This window comes from Dromiciops gliroides, chromosome 2 (assembly GCF_019393635.1).
Source record: "Dromiciops gliroides isolate mDroGli1 chromosome 2, mDroGli1.pri, whole genome shotgun sequence".
Classification (NCBI taxonomy): domain Eukaryota; kingdom Metazoa; phylum Chordata; class Mammalia; order Microbiotheria; family Microbiotheriidae; genus Dromiciops; species Dromiciops gliroides.
The window spans coordinates 215,188,345-215,212,157 of NC_057862.1; the positions used below are offsets into that span (position 1 = coordinate 215,188,345).

Here is a 23,813-nt window from a genome sequence, read left to right on the forward strand (position 1 = left end):
AACTATAGATAGTTTTGATTTCTTCTTCTGAAAATGGCCTTTTTATATCCTTTGACCACTTATCAGTTGGGGAATGACTCTTATTTTTATAAATTTGACTCATTTCTATACTCAGTGTATATTGGAAAAATGAGACCTTTATCAGAAAAACTTGCTGTAAAAATTTTTGATATTACTTCCATTGTCTATAGTACCTTTTAGCAAAAATATAGTTTCTTTGATTATCTTTTGTCTATTTTGAAAAATTAAAAAAACTTACCTTCTTTAATATTTTTTTCGAATTGCATGTAAAATTTTGCATTCCAAACTCTTTCTCTCCCTCCCATCCCTTCCCCTTCATGGAGAAGGCAAGGAGTTTGATATAGGTTATACATATACAGTCGTGCAAAATGTTTCCATGTTAGTCATGTTGTGAAAACAAACACAGACCAAAAAAGACCAAACAAAATAGAAAAAATAAAGTTTTAAAAAGTATCCTTTGATTTGCATTCAGACTCCATCAGTTTTTCTTTGGAGGTGAATAGCATTTTTCATCATAAGTCTTTGAGAATTGTCTTAGATCATCATATTGCTGAGAATAACTAAGTCATTCACAGTTGATTGCTGTACAATATTGCTTTTACTTTGCATAGTGTTCTCCTGGTTCTTCTCATTTCACTTTTCATCAATTCCTGTAAGTCTTCCCCAGCTTTTTCTGTAGGTATACTGCTTGTCGTTTTTTATAATACAATAGTATTCCATCACAAACGTATACCACAACTTGTTTGGCCATTCCCCAATTGATGAGCATCTCCTCAATTTCAGATTCTTTGCCACCATAAAAAGAGCTGCTATAAACATTTTTGCACATATAAGTTATTTTCTTTTTGTTTTGTTTTTTATCTCTTTGGGATATAGACCTAGTAGAAAGTAGTATTACTGGGGTAAAACATATGCTTGGTTTTATAGCCCTTTGGGCATAGTTCCAAATTGCTCTCCAGAATAGTTGGATCAGTGTACAACTCCATTGACAATGTATTAGTGTCTCAATTTTCCCACATCTCTTTCAATATTTGTTATTTTCCTTTTCTGTCATATTAGCTAATCTTATAGGTATGTGTTGGTACCTCAGAGTTGTTGTAGTTTGCTTTTCTCTAATCAATAGTGATTTGGAATGTTTTTCATATGCTCTAGATAGCTTTGTTTACTTCATCTGAAAACTGCCTTTTCATACCCGTTGACCATTTATCAATTAGGGAATGACTTGTATTTTTATAAATTTGACTTAATTCTGTGTGTGTGTGTGTGTGTGTGTGTGTGTGTGTGTGTGTGTGTGTATGTGTGTAAGTCCTGAGAGAAACTTGTTATGAAAATTTCTCTCTCCCTTCTTTCACTCTTTCCATCCTCAAGTGTCTTGATTCTCACTACCCCTTCTCTGTCTATCCTCCCTTCTAACACCACCCCTCTGCCCTTCTCTTATGTGCTGCTCCTTCTGTTTTCTTGTAGAGTAAGAGGGATTTCTATACCCAAATGTGTGTGTATGTTATTCCCTCTTTGAGCCACTTCCAGTAAGCTTAAGGTTCAAGTGATCTCCCTGTTTTCACTATTTTCTCCTCCATTCGAAAAGCTCTTTCATGTGAGATAATTTACTCCATTCTACCTCTCCCTTCCCCCTTCTCCCACTGCATCCATCTTTCTCACCCCTTGATTTTATTTTTTTGGGTATTATTCTGTCATATTCAATTCACACCTATGCCCTCTATGTATATTCCTTCTAACTGCCCTAATAATGAAAGTTTTTAGGAGTTACAGGTATCTTCTTCCCATATAAAAATGTAAACAGTTTAACCTTATTGAATCCCTTATGATTTTTTCTTTCCTGTTTATTTTGTTACGCTTCTCTTAAGTCTTTGTATTTGAAAGCCACATTTTCTATTGAATTCTGGACTTTTCATCAAGAATGCTTGAAATTCTTTTATTTCATAAAATTTCCATTTCTCCCACAAAGGATTATACTCAGCTTTGCTAAGTAGGTGATTCTTGCTTGAAATCCCAGCTCCTTTCTCTCCTTAATCATATTCGAAGCCCTCTGATCCCTTAATGTAGAAGCTGCTAAGTCTTATGTTACCTCACTGTGGCTCCATGATATTTGAATCATTTCTTTCTGCTGCTTAACAGTATTTTCTCCTTGACCTGGGAGCTGTGGAATTTGGCTATGATATCCCTGGGAATTTTTATTTTGGGATATCTTTCAGGAGGTGATCAGTAGATTCTTTAAATTTCTACATTATCCTCTGGTTCTAAATATTGGGGCAATTTTCTGTGATAAATTCTTGAAATATGATGTCTAGTCTCTTTTATCATGGCTTCCAAGATAATTCTTAAATTATCTCTCCTTGATCACTTTTCCTGGTCAGTTTTTTCCAATGATACATTTCACTTTTTCTTTTTTGACTTTGTTTTATTGTTTCTTGATGTCTCATGGAGTCATTAGCTTCCACTTACCCAATTCTAATTCCAGTTCTAATTTTCAATGAATTATTTTCTTTAGTGAGCTTTTGTACCTGTTTTTCCATTTGGCCTATTCTGCTTTTTAAAGAGTTCTTCTCTTCAGTGGATTTTTGTCTCTCTTTTATGTCTTGGTCTTCCTTGCTACCATAGTATTTTTTATGTTCAAATTCCTTATTTTTGTTGTTTACTCTTTTTCCAGTCTATTTCCTGACTTTGAACTTTATGTGAAAATTGGGCTTTGCTTATCTGGGGGTGAGGAGGCACTGTTCCAACCTTTAGGTTTTTTTGTTCTACTGTTTTCAGAGCTAGTTCTAGAGGCCTGAACTTTTTGGTACTTCCAATTTTGTGTGATTCTGGGAGTGGTGTGATCACTGTTCTCTGGTCTTTACCTAGGAAGTGCCCTTGGTTCCCAGCACCCACAAGTGCTTGTATTCCTCTTTGCTTTGGAACTTGAACCAGGACCACTGCTTCATTGGAATCAACAACCAGCTATCCTCTCCACTCTGGAACTATGATCCAGAACTGTGTATGGGCAATAGAGTTGTCAGTCAAAGCCAGCTGTACCCAGTGCCAGGAAAGGGTCCCCTTTAATTTCTTTCAGCCAGTTGTCTGACCCCTTTATCTGAGTTGGGAGCTCCTGAAACTACTGCTATAGTTGCTGTTGCTCCTGCAGTGTGTGTGGGATCTGGAGAAGCTTCTACTCCAGTGTTACAGACTTTACTTGCTGACCTCCTAAGTTTTCTTAGGCCAGGAAAATATCTCACTGTGACCTTTTATTGTCTCTGTTGGTCCAAAATTTGATTTAAGGGTTTTGGTTTTTTGTTTGTTTGGTTTTGTTTGCTTTGTTTGTTTTTTTGGTGAGGCAATTGGGGTTAAGTGACTTGCCAAGAGTCACACAGCTAGTAAGTGTTAAGTGTCTGAGGCTGGATTTGAATTCAGGGCTGGTGCTCTATCCACTGCGCCACCTAGCTGCCCCTTAAGTGTTATTTTAAAATTGTTTGGAGGGGAATGTTGGTAGAGTTCAGCTGGGTGGCTGCCCCTCATCTGCCATCTTGGCTTCCAATCCCTGAAAGGGTCAGTTTCAAAGATGTCTGGGAAGCTATGTATACACTGGTGCAGAATGAAATGAAGAGAACTGTTTAAAGAATAACAATATTGTAAATGAAGACAACTTTGAAAGATTTCAAAACTCTGATCACTAACCAAGAGGGATGATTACGCAACATGCTGCTTACCTTTTGACAGAAAGGTGATGGACTTATGGTGCAAATTGAGACTCATATTTTATGGATATGATCAATACAGGAATTTGTTTTGCTTGACCATACAGGTTGTTTTTTTTTTAACAAGAATTTTGTTTTTTGTTTTTCAGGGGTGGGAAGGAAGGGGAGAATTGGGTGAGAGAAAAAATAGATTCCTGTTAAGTGAAAGAAAATGAGATTGAATTGAAAAAAAAAGAAAGCATATAGTTTTATAAGTGAATATTCAGTATTCATCCTTGATAGACCACTAACTACATCTAAAACATGCTCTACCTCCTTTTAAAAAAATAACTTTGCATGTTTTCCCTTGATTGATACATCTTACTAAGTCATTTTCTCATTTGCCAAGAAGATGGAGTTAGATGCCAGTGTGATGAATGGAACAGGCTTTTTAAGTATTTGTCTTTCTTGGGGACAATGAGCAGTATGTCATGATTCTTTGTAGGCCTGGAGGTTTTCTCAGGGTAACAATTTTTGTGTTCTCTTTCTAACTGCCATTCACATTTATTTTTAAATAAAAGGCTAGGATTGAGAATTGATGGTCTGTTCCTTGTAGTCTTTGGAAAGTACAACTGAGAATTGCAAACCAGCATCAACTTTTTTTTTTTTTTTTTTTTTTTTTTTTTTTTGTGAGGCAATTGGGGTTACGTAACTTGCACAGGGTCACACAGCCAGTAAGTGTTAAGTATCTGAGGCCAGATTTGAACTCAGGTACTCCTGACTCCAGGGCCGGTGCTCTATCCACTGCGCCACCTAGCTGCCCCTAGCATCAACTTTTGAGAATTCATAGATACATTCATGGATTTAGAGTTAAAAAGGACATCATAGTTTACCTAATCATAGGGTGATAAAATCTTCAGTTAGAAGGGACCCCAGAGACCATGTAGTTTAACCTCTTATTTTATAGATGAAGACACTGAGGCCCAGAGAAGTTAAATGACTTGCATAATGTCATACAAATAAATAGCAGAGCTGGGCTTTAAATTCATGTCATTTGACTCCAAATTCAATGCTCTTTCCACTAGAGCATATCTCTGTGACATTACTTTATTGTTTGGCTCTGTAGTTTAATGCCTTGTTGCAAATTGTGGCTGTATTTTTCATTAAGAACACTTTATTGATTTGACTCATTTTATTTCCCATTTAGAAAAAGTAATTTGCATGTATATATGTATATACATATATGTATAGTCATTTACATATATTTGTATGTATTTCAGTATATGTATCACATACTTCTAGGATCCATGATTTCATTGGTATGAATGCATCTACCACCAATATAGATGATGATCTTGCTAAACCAGAAGATTGTTTTTTCCTCCCAATACAGTAAATATTTATTAAGCTCCTACTAAGTGCCAGGAACTATGCTTAGTGATTAAAAAAAAAAACCAGGGGCAGCTAGATGGCGCAGTGGATAGAGTACCGGCCCTCCATGGAGTCAGGAGTACCTGAGTTCAAATCCGGCCTCAGACACTTAACACTTACTAGCTGTGTGACCCTAGGCAAGTCACTTAACCCCAATTGCCTCACTAAAAAAAAAACAAAAACAAAAAAAACCAGTCCCTGCCCTCAAGGAGCTTGTAGTATAATGAGGGGAGACAAGAAAGCTGGAAATGGGGGAGAATGTGGGAAGGACCATGGGAGATCTAACTTTTGAACTCTACTAGAGCTGCAAACGAAAAGTGGAGAGCAAACTGGAATCTCTAGATCCTGCCCTCTATGAAGGAAAGCTTTGGGAGGAGTTTAGTGCTCCATCCCTCCAGCTTTCCATTCAGAGTGCAGAGAAGGTGGAAGGAATTGGGAACGTGTTGAGCATCCAAGGCAGAATTAGCAGTATGGTGATGTAGTTTGTAACTTTTTCTCTTTGGCCCCTTTGGTGGTCTAGTGAAGCCTATGGACCCTATTTGAGAATAATATTTTAAAATGCGTACAATAGGATACATAGAATTATGAAGGAAGCCAACTGTTTTGTTTTTTCCTGTCCAAATTCACAGACGCACTGAAATCTATCTATTGGCCTCTTGGTGTTCAGTGACCCCTAGCTTAAGAAATTCTGCTCTAAGTCATCCTCTCCAGATTAGTCCTTTGATGATGAGCCTCTCCCAATTTAGGTAGTCTGGTCTTTGGATGACAGACTCGCTGTGTCTTGCCAGACCTAAAACTGTTTTAGCTTGGTGGAACCTTCTAGATTTTAGGTTAAGAATAACTAAATCAGGTTAAGAATAACTAAAAGTAGGGGGCGGCTAGGTGGTGCAGTAGATAAAGCACCAGCCCTGGATTCAGGAGTACCTGAGTTCAAATCCAGTCTCAGACACTTGACACTTACTAGCTGTGTGACCCTGGGCAAGTCACTTAACCCCCATTGCCCCACCAAAAAAAAAAAAAGGCACTAAAGGTTACTAAAAGATGAAGAATAATAATTTTTTAGACTTCATGGAGGAGAGGAGAACAAATTGAATACTCAACAATTATCTATACTTAAATATAACATTAATATATGAAAAGATACTTATTTATGGCATATATAACAATTGGCTCTAAATGGATACATGATATTATATTAAAAAGTCACATAAAGGAAGAAGAGAATGGAAGAAGGTACTTTTAGCAGCTATCACTAGGGGCAGAATTTTTAACTAGTGGAAGGATTGAAGTCATAGAAGAAAAAATAGTCAATTTTGAATACATAGAATTGAAAAACTTTTACACAAACAATGCACCTAAAATTAAAAGAGAAGCAATTAATAGGGGAAAATACTTTGTAGCAAATAGCAAGAGCTATTCCTAATAGATGATAGGTCAAAGGTCATATGAAAAGTTTTCAAAAGAAATGAAAACTACCAACAACTATATAAAAAATGTGAATCATCTTTCCATATAGCTGCAACTTAATTATATCTTTTTGTTTCATTTATGAGTGTCAATGTTGATATGATTCAGTTTATTTAGTTGTATGTCTAGTTGGTCATTGGACAAAAGGTCTCATGTTTGCAGTGACAGTTAAATTCCTGTTTATACTCTAAAAAACGTTTGTGACTGTTAGCATGCACTGTACTGTCTTTTCCATTATTCTGTTGCTGTCCCTGTAGGCTTGGGAGGAGACTACACACAAGGCTGAGGGCCATTTTGTACTGTGTTTCATGGGTTGCCTTGGCCAAAGCTTTCATCACTAAGTGGCAAGTCTCCCAAAGATGAACCTCTTCATGATTAAACACGCTGGCCCTGGTCAGGCTGACCTCATCTGTCACAAGGACCATGCTCAATGCCTTTGCATTGTGGTTGAACTTGTCAGAAATTGCATTTTACCGGCATGACCTTTTAGAACCTAGGATTACAACTTCCATGGTACAATGAATTTAAGTAGCAGGACTTCTGTGAATGAATGTCTTTTATATGCCTATTATATACCTCTTTTTAAAATCTAATTTTTAATAAAGAGGAGAGTCCTGGGATGACATATGACCTTCTTTTATCAAAAATGACCAGTGAGATATGACAGGAAAAGTCTACAACAGTACCAGGGGGCCATACAATAGAATTTTCATTTTATAGGTCAGGGAACTGAGACACAGAGATGTGAACCAGAGGTAGTATGACTCCAGTGCAGTTTGATGATACATATTCATAATCTGGCTCCAGTATTTATGAATCTGGAGGACTTCCTGTACTCAACAGCTTTCTGCCCAAGAGCTCAAAGCACATTTACACATGCTATAGTATTTTTCTTTGTAACATTATTCCTAAGTAGGTATCAAAGAATTATAGACTATTGGGAATGAATGGGACCTAGAGGATCCTCTAGTCCAGTATCCAGTGCCCTCAATTAACAGATAAGGCAAACATCGAAAGGAGAATGACTTACCTAGGGTCATGTAGTTAGTTTATGATGAAGCCAGAACTGGACTGATTTTCAGTCCTGTGCTTTTCCTCACTTCACCATACTTTAATATTATCCTCCTTAGTTGTTGTTTTTTTTTTTTTAAATTGAAACCTAATAAGAGGTGAAATTTTATGGAAGTCAATAAGCTTTTTCATAGATTTGGTCCTATTGATAAACATAAGCCGACATTCCTTTCCTTTTTATTATTACCTTTGTTATTTTCCAAAGTTCCAACATATTGCTTTAAGGCCTTATTAAAATGATAATGGTATATCCAAAATAATGTGTAATTTCAAGCTCCTGTGATTTCTCAGCCAACGAGATGCTACTGTTCTTCAGTGAAAAATATTGAATAATCCAAATGCAGTTAAATCAAAATCCCTTTGTTCCAGGCTCTTGCATTTTGAAATAACAGAATTTTATTGTTTTTAAAAAAAAGAAAAGAAAAAACCCAATAGGTAATCAAAGAATTTTGCTCACATATTATAGGATTATAGATTCAGAGAATATTAGAGTTGGAAGAGAGTTTAGCATTCATTTCATGAAACTGCCTTGTTTTATAGATGAGGAAACTAAGGCTCAGATGAAAAGTGACTTTATAAAGTCATATAGATAGTAAGAGGAAGAGCCATTAGGATTCCAACTCAGGTTCTGGATGCTTTTGACTATAATATAGTCTGTGTAAGCCATCATATCAAAATCATGGCATGTAAATCTGTTAGAACACTAGTCTAAGCTATTGAGGGGCATTCTAAATTCCCAGTATCTAGAGTTCTTTCATAGGATTAAACTTGGAAATACAGCTGCAAAAGATGTCTTTTAAAAGATATCTGTAATAGAAAGCTAGTTCTTTAAAATGATAGGAACTTTTTCTAAATGCACTTTTCAAGAGTGGAGGGTGGAAGGAGGGAAGGATGAGAGAGGAAAGAAAGAGAGCACTAAGTGTAGTGGAAAGAACACTGGTCTTTGAGTCAGAAGCCAAGACTCTGAGACTGGCCTCTTTGCTTTCCTAGTTGTTTTATATCAGACTATAAACATCTCTGAGCAATTCCCTTATGGGTTAAATGGGGTTATCTCTGCATTGTGAGATTCACATCAGATAACATTCTCTGAAAGCTATGTGAAATACAAATGTAAAGAGAGGGGGTGTGTGTGTGTGTGTGTGTGTGTGTGTGTGTGTGTATTTAGGGTAGTTTTTGCTAATAAGAATCATCTAATTCTTATTCTGAAAAGACAAAATGAGTATTTTTGGGTTGTTTATTTTTCCCTACTGAGTTTAATTCTATCTTATTTTTCTAGTCTCTATTCTCAGATAATTTAGATCTCGTAAGATTCTAATAACCAAGTTGGGTATCAGCCTCTAGCAGTTTATTAGCAATTGTTTTAATTTGTGAATAAAGTTAGACAGTAGGCATTTCAGCAGAATTGATCTTGGAAATCCATTGCTACATCTTGAGTTGGCAGCTGTAGGGTGTTGGAGTCACTGAAATTTGAAGTCCAGTTAATTTATTTCAACTTTACTTAGACATCTTCTTTATAATTTTTTTTTTATGGAGAAAAAAAAAACAACAAAGATTTTGAGTGGTGTTTAGAGGAAAGAGAAACAGTCTTGTAGAAATAAAACCCATATAATTTCTCCACAATTTAATACTTCAGTTATGAGTTGCAGGCTCAGGTCATACCAGCACTACCCATAATGCTCGACTGTTGAAACCAGATACCTATCTAGAGCTGAAAATACCTGGTCAGATAAAATTTTGGAAGACTTGGTAGCAAGCCTGTCTTGAGCACTGAAAAGGTTTTAGATTGAAGCAAACAGAAAATCATTCATTGCCCTTTATATTTACACACAGGTGAGCAATATATCCTGTAACAACAGTGGTTACTAATCTTTTTTGGTGTCATAGACCCCTTTTACAGTCTGGTAAAGCCTCTTTCTGGACACCTTTTCAGAATATTTTTAAATGCAGTTCAATTCAATAAACATTTATTAAGTTCCAGGTATATGTCTGGTACTATATTATACAAATAACAAGAAAGACTGACCCTGCCCGTAAGTAGCTTACAGTCTAACGGGAGAAGACTGCACAAAAAGAAGCTGAAAAGGAGGGGGGAGGGAGAGCACCCAGAAATGTCTAGGTTGAGGGCATGATGTTCTGCGAGGTGAAACCAAGCAGAGCTACTGATGAAAAATGGAGCTACCATAAAATAATACAGTTATCCCATATATATCGTGATTTCCCCCATCATGGTTTTCCTGTATCATGGGTCAGCATAAGAAATTAAATAGAAATTTTGGGGAGATTTGTGGAAGCCGTAGATGACATGTGAAGGCCAGCAGATGACACAGAAAAAGTTTAGAAACCTAGAAATGCATAAAGTATATGTATAGTATTGTGTAATATAGCCTCTGACTAAATACTTAACCCAAAGTTTACAACAAGGTACTATAAACAGTGACACTGGCCTCTTGGCTAGTTCACAAACAAGAATCCCCCATGTCCCAACTCTGGGCATTTTCATGGGCTGTTTCCTGTGCCTGCAATGCCCTCCCTTCTTGTCTGTGCTTCCTGGTTTCCTTGACTTCCTTCAAGTCCTCACCAAAGTCTTTTCTTCTGTGATGAAGCTTAATGCTGGTGTCTTTCCTCTAACTAGCTCCAATTTATTCTGCCTCGATCTTGTTCATATTTAGCTGTTTGCATGTTGTCTTCTCCATTATGAGCTCCTTGAGGGCAGACTTCCTTTTTTCTCCATTGCTTAGCACGGTACCCTACACATTGTTTATTAGATCCTTGATGACTGCCAGACTAGGGACTTTATATGATAAAGGGAGTCATTAAAAGCTTTTTTGGGGGGCATTCTTCCCTTGAGGGTGTGAGATTTAAAATTGGATATTAGATCATAAATCTCCCCCACTTAACCTTTCCCTTAATTTATCTCCCAGACTAGTAAATGGAAGAAGCTTTTGGTTTTCTAGATAGACCTTTTATTGTTATGGTAGTCACAAGGTGATGTTGATTAGAAGGATAGGAAAGTAGAAACACAATACAAATTGTCTTAAGTCTAAGCTTAGTCTATATTCCTTATAAAAACTCACCAAAACCGAAGGCCACCTTTGGAGAGAGAGAGAGAGAGACCATCTGTGCAGTGTAGTCAGGAGACCAGCAGAGCATGAAAAAGCCCCACTTCCATTCTCTCCTTGCCTTTTAAGCTCGCACCCCAGAAGTCGAGTGCTCAGCAGGCAGTCTGACGTGCACAGCAGGTGCACTGGTGTAGCTCCTCCCCGAAAGGGTGGTCCTTCAAAAAACTGGCGTCTTTCAGTTATCCTGACTGTTAAAAAAAACTTTCATTTTTTTTACCACAAGGGGAAGAATGGAAAAGGTGACTTACCTAGAGCTGTGCCTTATGAAGACTGGTCTTTAAACAGTGGGTAGGATGAACTGGGTTGTGGAGAGACTAGAAGCAAAGGGACTAATTAGGAGGTTGTTGTAATAGTTTGAGAGAGCAGCAATGAGGATCTATACTAATGTGGCAGTAGTAGGTGTGGAGAAGAGAGATGGGAGAGATTTGTTGGACACCATGGTGAGAGTGGGGAAGAAATAATCCAAAATGGGGTTTTTTGAAATGTTTTATTCTTGCTAAATATGTCTCTTTGTTCTAAAAATACTTCTAGAAGGATAGAGTATTGCAGATTGTTGACATTTCCGCTAAAATGAAAAGCAAATGTAATTGACATGGGATCTAACAGTAATTCTTGCCTGTCATCAAAGAGAGGCAATATTAGAGTACTAAGAAAATATAGCCAAGATTAAAAAAAAATTATAAACTAGAAAATTATTCAGCAAACATTAATCTTTCATATACAAAGGAAGCTAGACAGAGAGCATTGTATATGAATCTATTATATATATATGATTTAAAAAATATTTAAAATTTAACATGGTAGTACTAACATTGTACTGCTTGTCCACGACTACTTTTGAACTTTCTTCTGCTCTCTTCTGTATTTTTACATAATTTATTTCCCTCCTCTTCATCTTTCCCTTCCTCCCCATTCCTCCTCTCTTCCCCTCCTCCCTATCTCTTGTTTTTAATATTTCATATTATGTTTTCCAGTTATTGAACCAACACTGAATTCCTGGTATAAATCCAACTTGGTTATTGTGTAATCTTTTCAATATGTTGTTATTTCTTCTTTCTTAATATTTTATTCATTCTTTTTTGCACTGATTGCCATTAGAGATATTGTTTTATAGTTTTCTTTCTTTACTTTCTCCTTGTTTTTGGAATCAGAACCACATTTATAGAAAGAATTTGGTAGGATTTCTTCTTTTCTTATTGTTGCAAAACATTTATGTAAAATTAGAGTTAATTGTTGTTTGAATGTTTAATAGAAGTCTGATCAGGCCATGGGGAGTTTCTTTGACAGTTCATTTATGGCTTGTTTAGTTTTGTTTTTTTTTCCTGAGGTAGAACTATTTAAATTCTCTATTGTTCAATTATTGTTCAAATAATGTGGATATTTTAAATTTTTATAAACATTTATCCATTTTATTGAAGTTATCACTTTTTTTGGAACTAGGTCAAAATTGCTTCTAATAATTTGATTTCATCTTTGTTCTTTATTCTTCTTTCATTTTATATATTGGCTCATTTGTTTTCTTCTTTTGAAAATCACATTAGCGATCCAAGACAATCCCAAAGGACTATTGATGAAATATACTAGCTGCATATTTATTTCATTCATCTGTTCTTTTTTGTTTATTAAAGTACTTAAAGATATAAATTTTCCCATAAGCACTATTTTAACTGAATCCTTAAGGGTGACATTTTATCTCCTTGTGGTGATTTTCTTTGAATTATCTTATTTTGGGGGGACGGTGTCTAATTTGTGTCTTACTACTTTCTTCAGATTAAATTATTCTTTCCTGTTACCTTCTTAACTCCTGTTCTTGCTTCTTGTTCTCCTAGTTCAGCTTTCTTCACTCTGCATCAGTTGGCATCATCTGCATTCATACTACACAGAATTTTCTGAAACTATCTATCGTCATTTCTCATGGCACAGTAATTTCCTATTATATTCAATATAGAACAGTTTGTCCAGGCAATTCCCAATTGATGGATGTCTTTTTAGACCCTAATTAGCATTGTTTTTCCTTTTATTCACTCCTCCCCCACAATTTTCAGGATTAGGAAATTTGTTTTCCTTCTGACTCTTCACTCCTTAGTATTATCTTAACTTTCCTATCCCCAGTTTTTCCCCTGTCACATTCAATGTGTTTTTACACCAAGCTGTGTCTTGTTTAATTGTCCTTTGTCCTCTTCGGCTAAGAGTATTGATTCATTTAGTGCCTACCCCACTTCTTTCCTTATTTCCTGTTACCCTTCTTATATATTCCACTTTTGAGAAATAAGTTCCATTCCCCTTTCTCCTCTGTTTTGTACAAAACTATATTTATTTTACTGTACCTTCTCTTTCTCTCAACTAAAATCCTCAAAAGAGAACAAGTCCACACTTGGATCTTCTCTTTTCCTTACTTAACTTACTTAGTACTCTTTGAAGACATTTATTAAGGTTCCAAAGGACACTTGTTTCTTCTCTCTCTTTTAGAATGTTAGCATGACATTATCATACAACTTTTTCCAATTGCTCAAATAAATTTACCTTTCTAGGTTTCTCTGGACTCTTGTGCTTGTATTTCAGAGTTCCTATTTAGCTCTGTTCTTTTCAACAGAAATGCTTTAAAGTCCTCTGTTCCATTAATGGTCCATTTTTCTCCCCATAGTTTAAATACTCAGCTTTGCAGGGTAAATTATTCTCGACTATAATCCCATCTCTTTTGCCTTTTGGAATTTTGTGTTCCAAGATCGTGTCTCATTTACATTACAAGTTGCCAGGTCTTGTGTGATCTTGACTGTGATTCTCTGGTCCTTGAACTTCTTTTTGTATGCCTACTGTATTTTTTTGTTTGTTTGCTTGATGTGGGAACTCTGAATTTTGGCTATGATATTTCTAGGACTTTTTGGCATTTGTTGTAGGCAATACTGGGTAGATTCTATGTTCAATTTGCTCTGGTAATTTTAGATATGCACATTTTTCATTTATCATTTCTTGAAATAATTGTGTATGGGCATGTTTTTTTTAAATCATAATTTTCAGGGAATTCAGTGATTCTTAATTTAAATCCATATTAGTTAAAAAACCACTTTTATTGATATCTTTTGTTTTTATGTTGCCTAAATTTCTTCTTGTATCCCTCCCCTTCTCAGAGTTGCCCCTTATAATAAAAAATCAGTCAGTTTTTTATGTCAGATTTCTTAGATTTTTTGAACCTTTTAACTTTGATTTTTGGAGAAAATTATTTAATTTGCAGTCAGAATTATTTAATTCACAATTAAAATTTAGATCATGTGCTTAGCATTACTACATTAGTCTGTTACATAACTCTCTGGGAATTAAACAATTACATATTTTCAAATGTATTAAATGATACATTGACACTTTTGCATTTCCATACAATTCTTTTTTTGCTTCATGGTTTCTGTTATGGGTTGGGTTTATTGTATCTGGAAGCCTCTACTGGAGTGAATAAATGCTAATCACTGTTTGTGTATCTTAGTTTTTCTTTTGATTTAATGTAAACCAGGCCAGATGTTTTAGAACAGTCCTAAAATGTGTGAACAGAGTATGGCAGAAATGATGACAAGTATCACTTGGTGGATTTTTTTATTGTTTTGGAGGTTGACAAACATGCTGAATTTTTTGGAATTTGATAAGAGAATTATCGTTTCTTTTTTGCTTGTTCTTTTCCTGCTTTCCTCATCATTGCTATAAAGATGGTATATCTGAATTTCTGTCTAGTATTTTTAAGCTTGTTGTAAGATTTTTTTTCCCATACAATGTTTTTTATTTTTCAATCAGTGAAATTTTTATCTATCTGAATTATTTTTCCCTTCCAGTATCTCTATTTCAAGGCATTTCTTCTTGCTTAACTTTCAGGTGTTGTTGCTAGCTTTTTCTTTAATTTCTGCACACTGAATTCTTCATTGTTCTCTCTGTCTGGCTTCTTTTAATTCAGCCCACACCTTTTCAACTCCATATCCTGAGTCAAGTGTTTGAAAGCTGTTATTTAATGTTAATTAGAAGTTCTTTTTCCAGCAAGTATCAGTATATAGAACATTCCTTCAAGCTGTGTGCTTACAGGCTCTGGCTTTTTGTACTTTCTGTACATTTTTAAAAAATCTTAGATAATTGCCAATAAAGGTATATTATCTATATGTTAAGAAAACTCTTCCCCCTCTCCTTCCCTGTGTCCCATACCTTCTTACTTTCCACATGGATTACATTTTAGTCTAATAGCCAGGAGGTAATTTATTGATTAATGATATAATACATATAGCATGTAGAATTGTTCCTGATTTTCCTTAGGATTGTCTACAACCTTTTACACTCAGCTTTCTCTCTTGTTGAGTTGACCAGCATCATTTCCAGGGTAACCACCCTAATGCATGTTTACTCCCTACTTTGCACTGAGAGATTTGGTGGTCCTTCCCGAGGTAGGTTTATGATTGTGTTACTAATCTCTTATGTTTTTCTTTTTACTTTCACTTCTTGCTTTGTCACATATACTCCCAGCAGTGAATATGGTTACATGAAGGACCAACCTGAACCATTTAATCACTTGTCTTTTTTGTTGTCTCCTTTTTTTCTTTATGCTCACTTCCATCGTCCCTGAGGCTCGTGTGAACTACCACACACCTACCATTAATTACTCCAGATGGATGTCAGAGGGAGAATATGTGGGAAAAGACTACCATTAGTCTTTGCGCTTCTAGGGATAGCAGGGCACTTTAGACAATCCTTATTTCTTGAAAGTCTGCCATTCTGCATAGGCTAAACTTCTATAAGGATGTCTATTTCCCTATTTTTGTTTTATTGAACTATCTATATTATATTCATTGTCTTGTCCTGTCATGGTACCCATACCTTATACATGAGTGATAATCTACACTAAAAAATATTGATTTAATGATCATAACCTATATAAAGTCATTAGCTGCACAAGCTTTGAGGGATCATATAATCTAGGAGTACCTAACCATTTATTGGCTTTCCTTTGAGCCATTTGGGTCATAGAATTTTAGATTTAGAGCTGCCAAGGTACTTCCAAGGTATAAAATAGATTAGAAAACTGAAGTTAAATGAAAGATTTGCATAGGATCACCTAGGTAATAAGTGGTGGAGCTAGGATTTGAACTTAAGTCCTCTGACTACAAATCTAGCATTCTTTCCACTGAAGACATTGCAACTACAATGTCTGATTTCGTATTAGTAGCAAGATTTGCCTTAATTGTTTCTACACTAAGGGGAGCATCTTCTGTCTTTAAGGACCTACCAAAGATAGTTACCAAATTTCTTTTTCTTTCTTTTTCTTTTCTTCTTTTTTTTTGTGAGGCAATTGGGGTTAAGTGACTTACCTAGGGTCACATAGCTAGTAAGTGTTAAGTGTCTGAGGCTGGATTTGAATCAGTTCCTCCTGATTCCAGGGCCAGTGCTCTATCCACTGCACAACCTAGCTGCCCCCTATTTAGTAAATTTCTCTGATAACCACCACAGTGTCTTAGTCAATTCAGTAATACAAGAAATATTTATTGAGTTCTCCTATAGGCAGAGCACTTTATTTGACATCATAAAGGCTATATATAGCAAAGGAGAAAATACGCTTATGGAATTTGGTCTAATGGTTATCGCTTCATGGTTAAGAAATTTTTATTTGTATATAACTTAAATCCTTCATGTTAAAGGTTAGAACCCGATTTCCTTCCTCTCTGTCCTCAGTGGAGAAATCAGTCATCTATATTGATTAAATGCCCACTATAGACAGACCACATATTGGTACAATAAAGTCCTTGCAAGTAAGTCAAGTATTAAAAGGGATCACATGTGGAAGAAGGTTTGCTTCTCTTAGTCTCAGAAGGCAGAGTTAGAAACAGTGGGTTGAAGTTACGTAAGACAGATTTTAGATCACTATAACGAGAAGGTCCTAACAGTCAGTTATCAAAAACTGAACATGAAAAACCATAAGAGGTGATGAGCTCACTGTCACTGGAGGCTTTCAAGCAGAAATTAGATGACCACTTCTTGAGGACATTATGGATGGGATTCCCTTTTAGTTAACAAGTTGGAGTGGATGACCTTTGCGTTGTTGTGATTCTGTGACAGCTATGGTGGCTCTTGCTCTCAAGGAGATTATATTCTTATAACCATGAGGAAGCCAAATAGGAATCACTTTTTATAAAGCATCATGAAGAACGCAGGTTAATATGATATAGCCTGAGTAGAGGAGGATATAAATGTTCCCACAAGAGATTATTTTTTAACTGAACTTAGAAGGAAATGAAGGCCATGCATTAGTGAAGATGAAGGTAAAGGGAGTAGTATATATCCAGTCTTTATTATTTTTGTATTCCCTCAGTAGCCTATTGATTCTGCATGTATAATATTGCTTTGAACCGAGAAGGATCTTAATAAATGGAGGTTGAATGAGTGAATGGAAGTAAAAAAGAATAGTAATAGTTGGCTAAAAGAAAATTGTCAGGAGTAAATGGCACAATATGTGAGTAAATGGCCATTTGGTAGAAGTCCATGAAAATCATAGTTAAAAATTGGGCTTTAATTTTATAAACAATAAAGAAGTTTCTTAAGTAGGACAGTGATATTATGAAATGTTGAGCAAGGAAGACTTTTACTAAATAGAGATTAGGAGGATTGAAAATTGAGAAACCAACTGAATCCTTTGTAATCCATGTTTCACATTGGGCCTATCCTCAGATGATGGAAATAAAGACTAAAAGATGGGACCCAAAAATATTGTGTAGAAAGTCTCAAAAAACTTTGTGTCAGATTCGCCGGAGTAATAAGCAGAGAGAATGGAGAAATTAGGCATCTGGAAAATTGAGAGGAAATGGTGCTTGTGAGAGTAGAAGGGCATTTGGAAGTTGTACCTTCATAATTGTACAGAATGATGAAGAGTATAATTTTTTACATGAATGGAATGAAAAAGCATTTATTTGGCATTTACTATGTACAAAGCTTTGCATTAAATGCTGGGGATACAAATAGAAAACAGTCCTTTATGCCAAGAGGCTCACATGTTAATAACCGAGTGAGACAACATATAAAGAAGGGTTTAGTTTCAGGGTAGATGAGAATGCCAGGTGGTACATTTGTTATAACATTTCACAAAGATCCAAGTGGTCCTGTCCTATAGGCAGAGACAAGAAGCCTTTTATCTCTCTATAGGGTACCTGAGGCCCTCCATAATCTGCCTTTAATCTACCTTTATGACTACTTCCCAGAACTTCCTTTAATGTATTCTCCAATCCAGCCAAACCAAAACCATGTTCCACCCCCCAATCTTATCTTCTCCCACTTTTGCATGGAAATACCATTTATCCTCATATCAAGAAATTACTTCCTGTACATAACTACCTATTAAAATCTGTCTCTTCAAAGCTCTACTCAAGTGCTACCTTCTTTCCAGATTACTCCAGTTGAAATTGCCCCCTCCCTTCATGTCTCTCTGTTGTCCTATCACATTCTATTTTGTATCTTCCTTATTTGTGTATGCCATATCTTGCCTAGCAGATTGTAAGCTCTTTATGGTCAGACACCATATCCTTTTTGTAAAAAAAATCTCTGTAGCTCCCCTCATTCCTGGCACAGTGCTTTTGCATATTGTAGACACTTAATAAATGTGTACTCAACTGAGTATGTTTCTCTTCTCTAGGCCACTAATCTTTTAAAGTCTTTCTTGATAGGCTTTATTTTCCAATCCTTACATGATTTCCTTAACATCAATAATTTTATTCAGTAAACATTTGTTAAACAACTACTATATTCAGAGCACTGTGCTAAGCCCTGAGGGCATACAGAGATGAAGAAGACATAATCACCATACTCATGAAGCTTATAAATTTAGAGTGAATGAATATGCCCTATCACTAACTGTAATTTGGTATAGAACATATCACAGAGAGTCAGTACTCAAAATTGAGATTCCTTGATGGTGTTTATGATAGCTGGTTCATATTACGTGTAAAATTTTATAAATGAATAGAGTTAGACTTTTGTCGAATCCCAAGTTGAATAAATTGGCTCCTAGAAATTGTAATCTTGACAAGATTACATTACTTTTCAGATTCTTGAATAAATCAATTCATTTTGTGTGTTAATTTGACCACATCTATTCTATTTATTGTGATGATGATACTTTGCAAAGCTATTCTGTCTACTCATTTAGTATTTAACAGGCAGTTTAGGGCCGTGGATTCTCACCCTTGCCTTGTCATTTAAACTCTCTCACTTTGATCAGGCTCTTAACTTTGATTTTCTAATGTCTAAAATCTACCTGATGATAATAGCCACCTTTAAGCTGCTTCACAGGAATACCATGAAAATAAATCCTTTGTGATCCTTAATGACATAGGGATAATAATATCTTAAATATTGTACCCCACTTGTCATGAGGCTCAAATGTGATGATTTATGTAAATGGAAAGTTTGTAAATCTGGAAGTACTATAAAAATGCCAGTTGTTAGTTCTATAATAAATTGATAAAAAGTAATAATCATTGAAATGCTTAAAACTTAGCAAGGACAAGATGCTATAGGGTCATAGTATTGTCTCTTGTTATTCTTGGTTTGGTGGTTGCTCCCTGAAGTAAATTTTTTCTTTTGTTTCTTCCTGTGTCTTCCTTTGTCAGATTACTGTTTTCTAAAGTGAAGTTGGAATCACTCTGTCGGGGCCCGGACGAGGCCCTCCTTACTTGCAAGCACATGTTACAAATATGGAAGTCCTGCTACAACCTCACTAATCCCAGGTAAGAGACCAGAATATCCTGTTTTGTATTGTCTTTGCATAGTTTCCCAATGAACAGAATTCTTTCAAATGGTCATTTTAACCATCATCAAGCCCTTATTGAAAATGTTTTGCTTGGCTTTTCTATACTTATTCCTTCAAGAAAATCTGTTGCTTAAGTTTCAGATTCAAGAAGCATGGCTGGAAGGCACTTTGGGAGGCAGGAAGGTATTTTAATGGATTGTAAGCTCAGTGTGCTTTTTTTTTAAAGGACTGGGTTTCTCTTCTCACTCAGGATAGAAGTACAGGAGTTATCCATGGTCCTGGTCCCCCTCTGTTGGGCATGCGAGCTTTAACCTGCTGCTCTGTTTCCGAGCTGGGCAGGCTTGCCTGTCCTTAGGCAGCTTGGTTTCTCCTACCCTTCCGAACCCTCCCACATCTTTTTTTCCCCTCTTTCTTTTTTCTTTTTTTGGGCAGGGCAGTGAGGGTTAAGTGACTTGTTCAGGGTCACACAGCTAGTAAGTGTCAAGTGTCTGAGGCTGGATTTGAACTCAGGTCTTCCTGAATCCAGGGCTGGTGCTTTGTCCCACTGCGCCACCTAGCTGCTCCCCACATCTTTTTTAATGGTGAACTTTGTGCAGACACTTGATCAGCTTGGCCCATTGTAGATTGGAATTCCCAAGCTTATAATGTCCACCAGCCTCAGCCTCCCCTTAGCAAAGATTATAAGCTTGTGACATCATAAAGGACTGCAAGCATGGTATGAATCACCAATGTGACGTGACAGCCAAAGAACCTAAAACTATCCTAGGTCATATAAATAGAGGCGAAATATCCAGAAAAGTGGACACTGTACTGTGTCCTGATTGGATTCTGTCTAGAGTGTTGCATTCAACTGTGGGTGCCACATTTTAGGAAGGACATTTATAAACTGGAACTCATCCATCAGAAGACGATCAAAATGGTAAAAGAACTGAAAGCCAGGCCCTATGAGGATTGATTGAAGGAACTTGGTAGCCTGAAGAAGAGATTTAGTAGTAACATAATAGATGTCATTAAGTAGTTTAAGAACTGTCATATGTAAAAGGGTTTAGACTTTACTCTGGAAGACAGAAATAAAAACAAGGAGCAAAAAATGCAGAGGGACTAGTTTCTGTTCCATCTAAGTAAAACCTTCCTAAGGCAGAATGAACTTCAAGATGTGATGGATTTTCCTTTCCTGAAAGTCTTCAAGTGGAGGCTGGATGATCACTTACTAGGGAAATGGGAGGGGAAATTCTCAAATTAGGTATAGTGAATATTGCTTGGGTGTACAACATAGCAAAACCATTGAACTCTAAATCTCATAGTATTCGTTAACCTAAGAACATACAGGCTTCTTTACTCTTATTTTCTTTATGATTTCTCAAGCTCAATTCAAATTTGATCTCTAGTACCACCCCTTCCCCAACTACTTTCAAAGTCCTAATTATCTGCCATGGGTCACAGATTGATTCATTAAGTGTACTTCAGACATAGTAATAGAAAAGGTACTGATCTGCATGGGGGAGAAAGTTCCCCAGAGGATGATTCCTATGCTAATGACATCACAGGTTTAGTTAAAAAATAATTACAAGGGGCAGCTAGATGGCACAGTGGATAGAGCACTGGCCTTGGAGTCAGGAGTACCTGAGTTCAAATCTGGCCTCAGACACTTAACACTTACTAGCTGTGTGACCCTGGGCAAGTCACTTAACCCCAATTGCCTCACTAAAAAAAAACAAAAAAAAAAACCCCAAAAACATTACAAACCACCAGGTCATGTATTCCTAATGAGACGGAAATTTTTGCCCACATATGTGAATTATTAAACCACGACTTACTGTACCATGAGAAAGGGTTTGCCAAAATGGCATCTATAAAGACTTTGGAGAATTCATTCCGCCCCACAGAAAGATACTAAAAAGTCCACAGAATAGCTTATTACCAAATCATCTCTTGTTTAAAGGAATTGACTCTTAAACATGTATCAGTTCTCTTGACTCAGTCTTTCAATTTTTATTAAAGATGGGATAGCCATTACCTTCAGGAAGAAAACTGCATTGTCTCATGCATCTGTTTCTCTGTGTTTTAAGGAAATAGACTCCTTTGTTAAGTGTTTCTTGCCTTTAAAGGAATAGATCGGGGCAGCTAGATGGCGCAGTGGATAGAGCACTGGCCCTGGAGTCAGGAGTACCTGAGTTCGAATCTGGCCTCAGACACTTAACACTTACTAGCTGTGTGACCCTGGGCAAGTCACTTAACCACAATTGCCTCACTAAAAACAAAACAAAACAAAACAAAAACATAAAGGAATAGATCCCTTTTGTAAGTGTTTCTTGCCTTGTCATCTTAACCATGGCTAGGATGATTGGGACAGGCCAGTCCTGGAATTAATAGAGCAGATGTGAAACAAATATGGCTATTTGAAGGAGACTTTCTTACCAAGAACCCTGGAGATACTTTGTGAAAATTTTTTAGCAGTTTAAGTCCATTAATCTACTGGCTGTGGAACTGGATTTGCCACTTAAGTTAGGTCTGCTGTCTTTCCCTAGCACAAGAAATTTTCCTCTTGTCTTAGTGGAAGTTTGAGGCCAAACCCAAGCTTAGTTCCTTATTTTTCCTCTTACTTATATCTCCTTTAAGAAGGATAAAATAAATCCACCACCTTTCTATTGCCAATTTTTACCCAGTCCTCCACGCTTCTCCCACCTCCCCACATTTCCTCCCACTTAGCAACCAAGAATATTGAATGTAAGGAGAAGAAAATAGCAAAAATTTAAAAGTTTAAAATAAACACCTAAAAAAAAAGCTTTCACTGTGTCCATATTTCCTGTCAGCTCATTGAAGTTAAGATCATAGGATCAGTCTTCTTTTTGCACATAGCATTTATTCCTTACAACACAGTATAGACACTTGAGAAATGTTTGTTGAATTAATTGCTTATCATTGTACTCCCAGACACCTCAGAGCTGGGGAAGAGAAAGAAGGACCTAGATTTGCGAGGATTATTGTTTGTTTTTTTAATCCTCAAACTTGTTTTCCCAGAATAGAAATAAATGCTTCAGGAGTGATATTATATCCCCCTTTTCCATTTTACAAATGTAGTTACCCTTCCTACAACTCACTAGTAAGATTAAGCCTTCTGAATGTAATAAGAAACAAAGAAATTATGTGCCAGGCCAATGTCCGGTACTAAGTCAGGCCTATATTATTTCTATTTCCCAGATAATTAGGTCTAGTTTCTTAATTGCTTGGATTATAGGGTTTTGCTAAGTAGTATAAGTAAGGGTCCTCAACAGTGACCTTTTAGACAGGAAGCCTCACAAAAGAGACTTAAGCGGGAATGGTGTAGGGAGAGGAAAGAAGGAATCTTGAGAGTTGGAAGTTACTTCAGTGGCCATCTAGGTACTTGAGCCAAATTACCATATTTGATCCCATTTCTTTCTTACAAAAACACTGGTAAAGAGCATTTTGGCTAAAAGTCATTTGTTTTCTATACTCAGCCTATCTTCCTTGGCATTTGCTTCAACCTGTGGCAAGAAAGTGTTTTCCACAGATGTTGCTTTTGATGTTACAGAGGACATCATGGGCAGTAAGGCAGGAGCCAAAATGGGCATAAATCTTAACTCACAAACCCTAACTCAATGGTGTGCCAACTCCGATTTCACATCACAGATTAGAAGGGAATTATATTATGAACAGTGCCATTTGGTCCATGGCTTTGAACAATTTGGAATAGCTTTTCAAATGCTTGACCAAAATGGTAGCTGGGATTTTTCAGTCCACATATTCTTTTGCCAAGGAGTTTGTCATTCTAAGAGAATTTTTTTTTACTACCTTCAGGTCTGCTTACAAATTCAGGATAGACATCTACCAATTTTTTTGTATCCTCTTCTTTGTGTTAAACTGAAAATTGAAAAGCTCCCCTAGTTCTTATGCCAAAGTACCTTAACAACAGCCAATCAAGATAATATGAATTCTGACCTCCTTTTTTGTCATTGGGTTTTGGGCTTTTCAGTAAATTGGGTTTTAAGTATTTCAGTATTGAATAATATCAATCACCTTAAAAAACAACAACAACCAATCTCTACAAATAAGTTTTTGGAAGGGTTGAGCTAAAGGAAAAGGATGATTGTAAACTATTGTTGCTGTTCAGCCAGTCATTTTTCAATCAGGTCTGACTCTTTTTGACCCCAGTTGGAGTTTTCTTGGCAAAGATACTGGAAGTGGTTTGCTAATTTTCTCCTCCAGTTCATTTTACAGATGAGGAAACTGAGACAAACAGTTAAATGA

At 36.3% G+C, this 23,813-nt stretch overlaps 1 protein-coding gene across 1 annotated transcript in view; it reads left to right on the plus strand.

Annotated features, from left to right (window-relative positions):
• TTC7B (tetratricopeptide repeat domain 7B) overlaps positions 1–23,813 on the plus strand; it is a 334,803-nt gene that overhangs the window by 197,599 nt on the left and 113,391 nt on the right. The window contains 1 exon segment of the mRNA XM_043985520.1: positions 19,405–19,521. Coding sequence (XP_043841455.1) covers positions 19,405–19,521 — 117 coding nt within the window.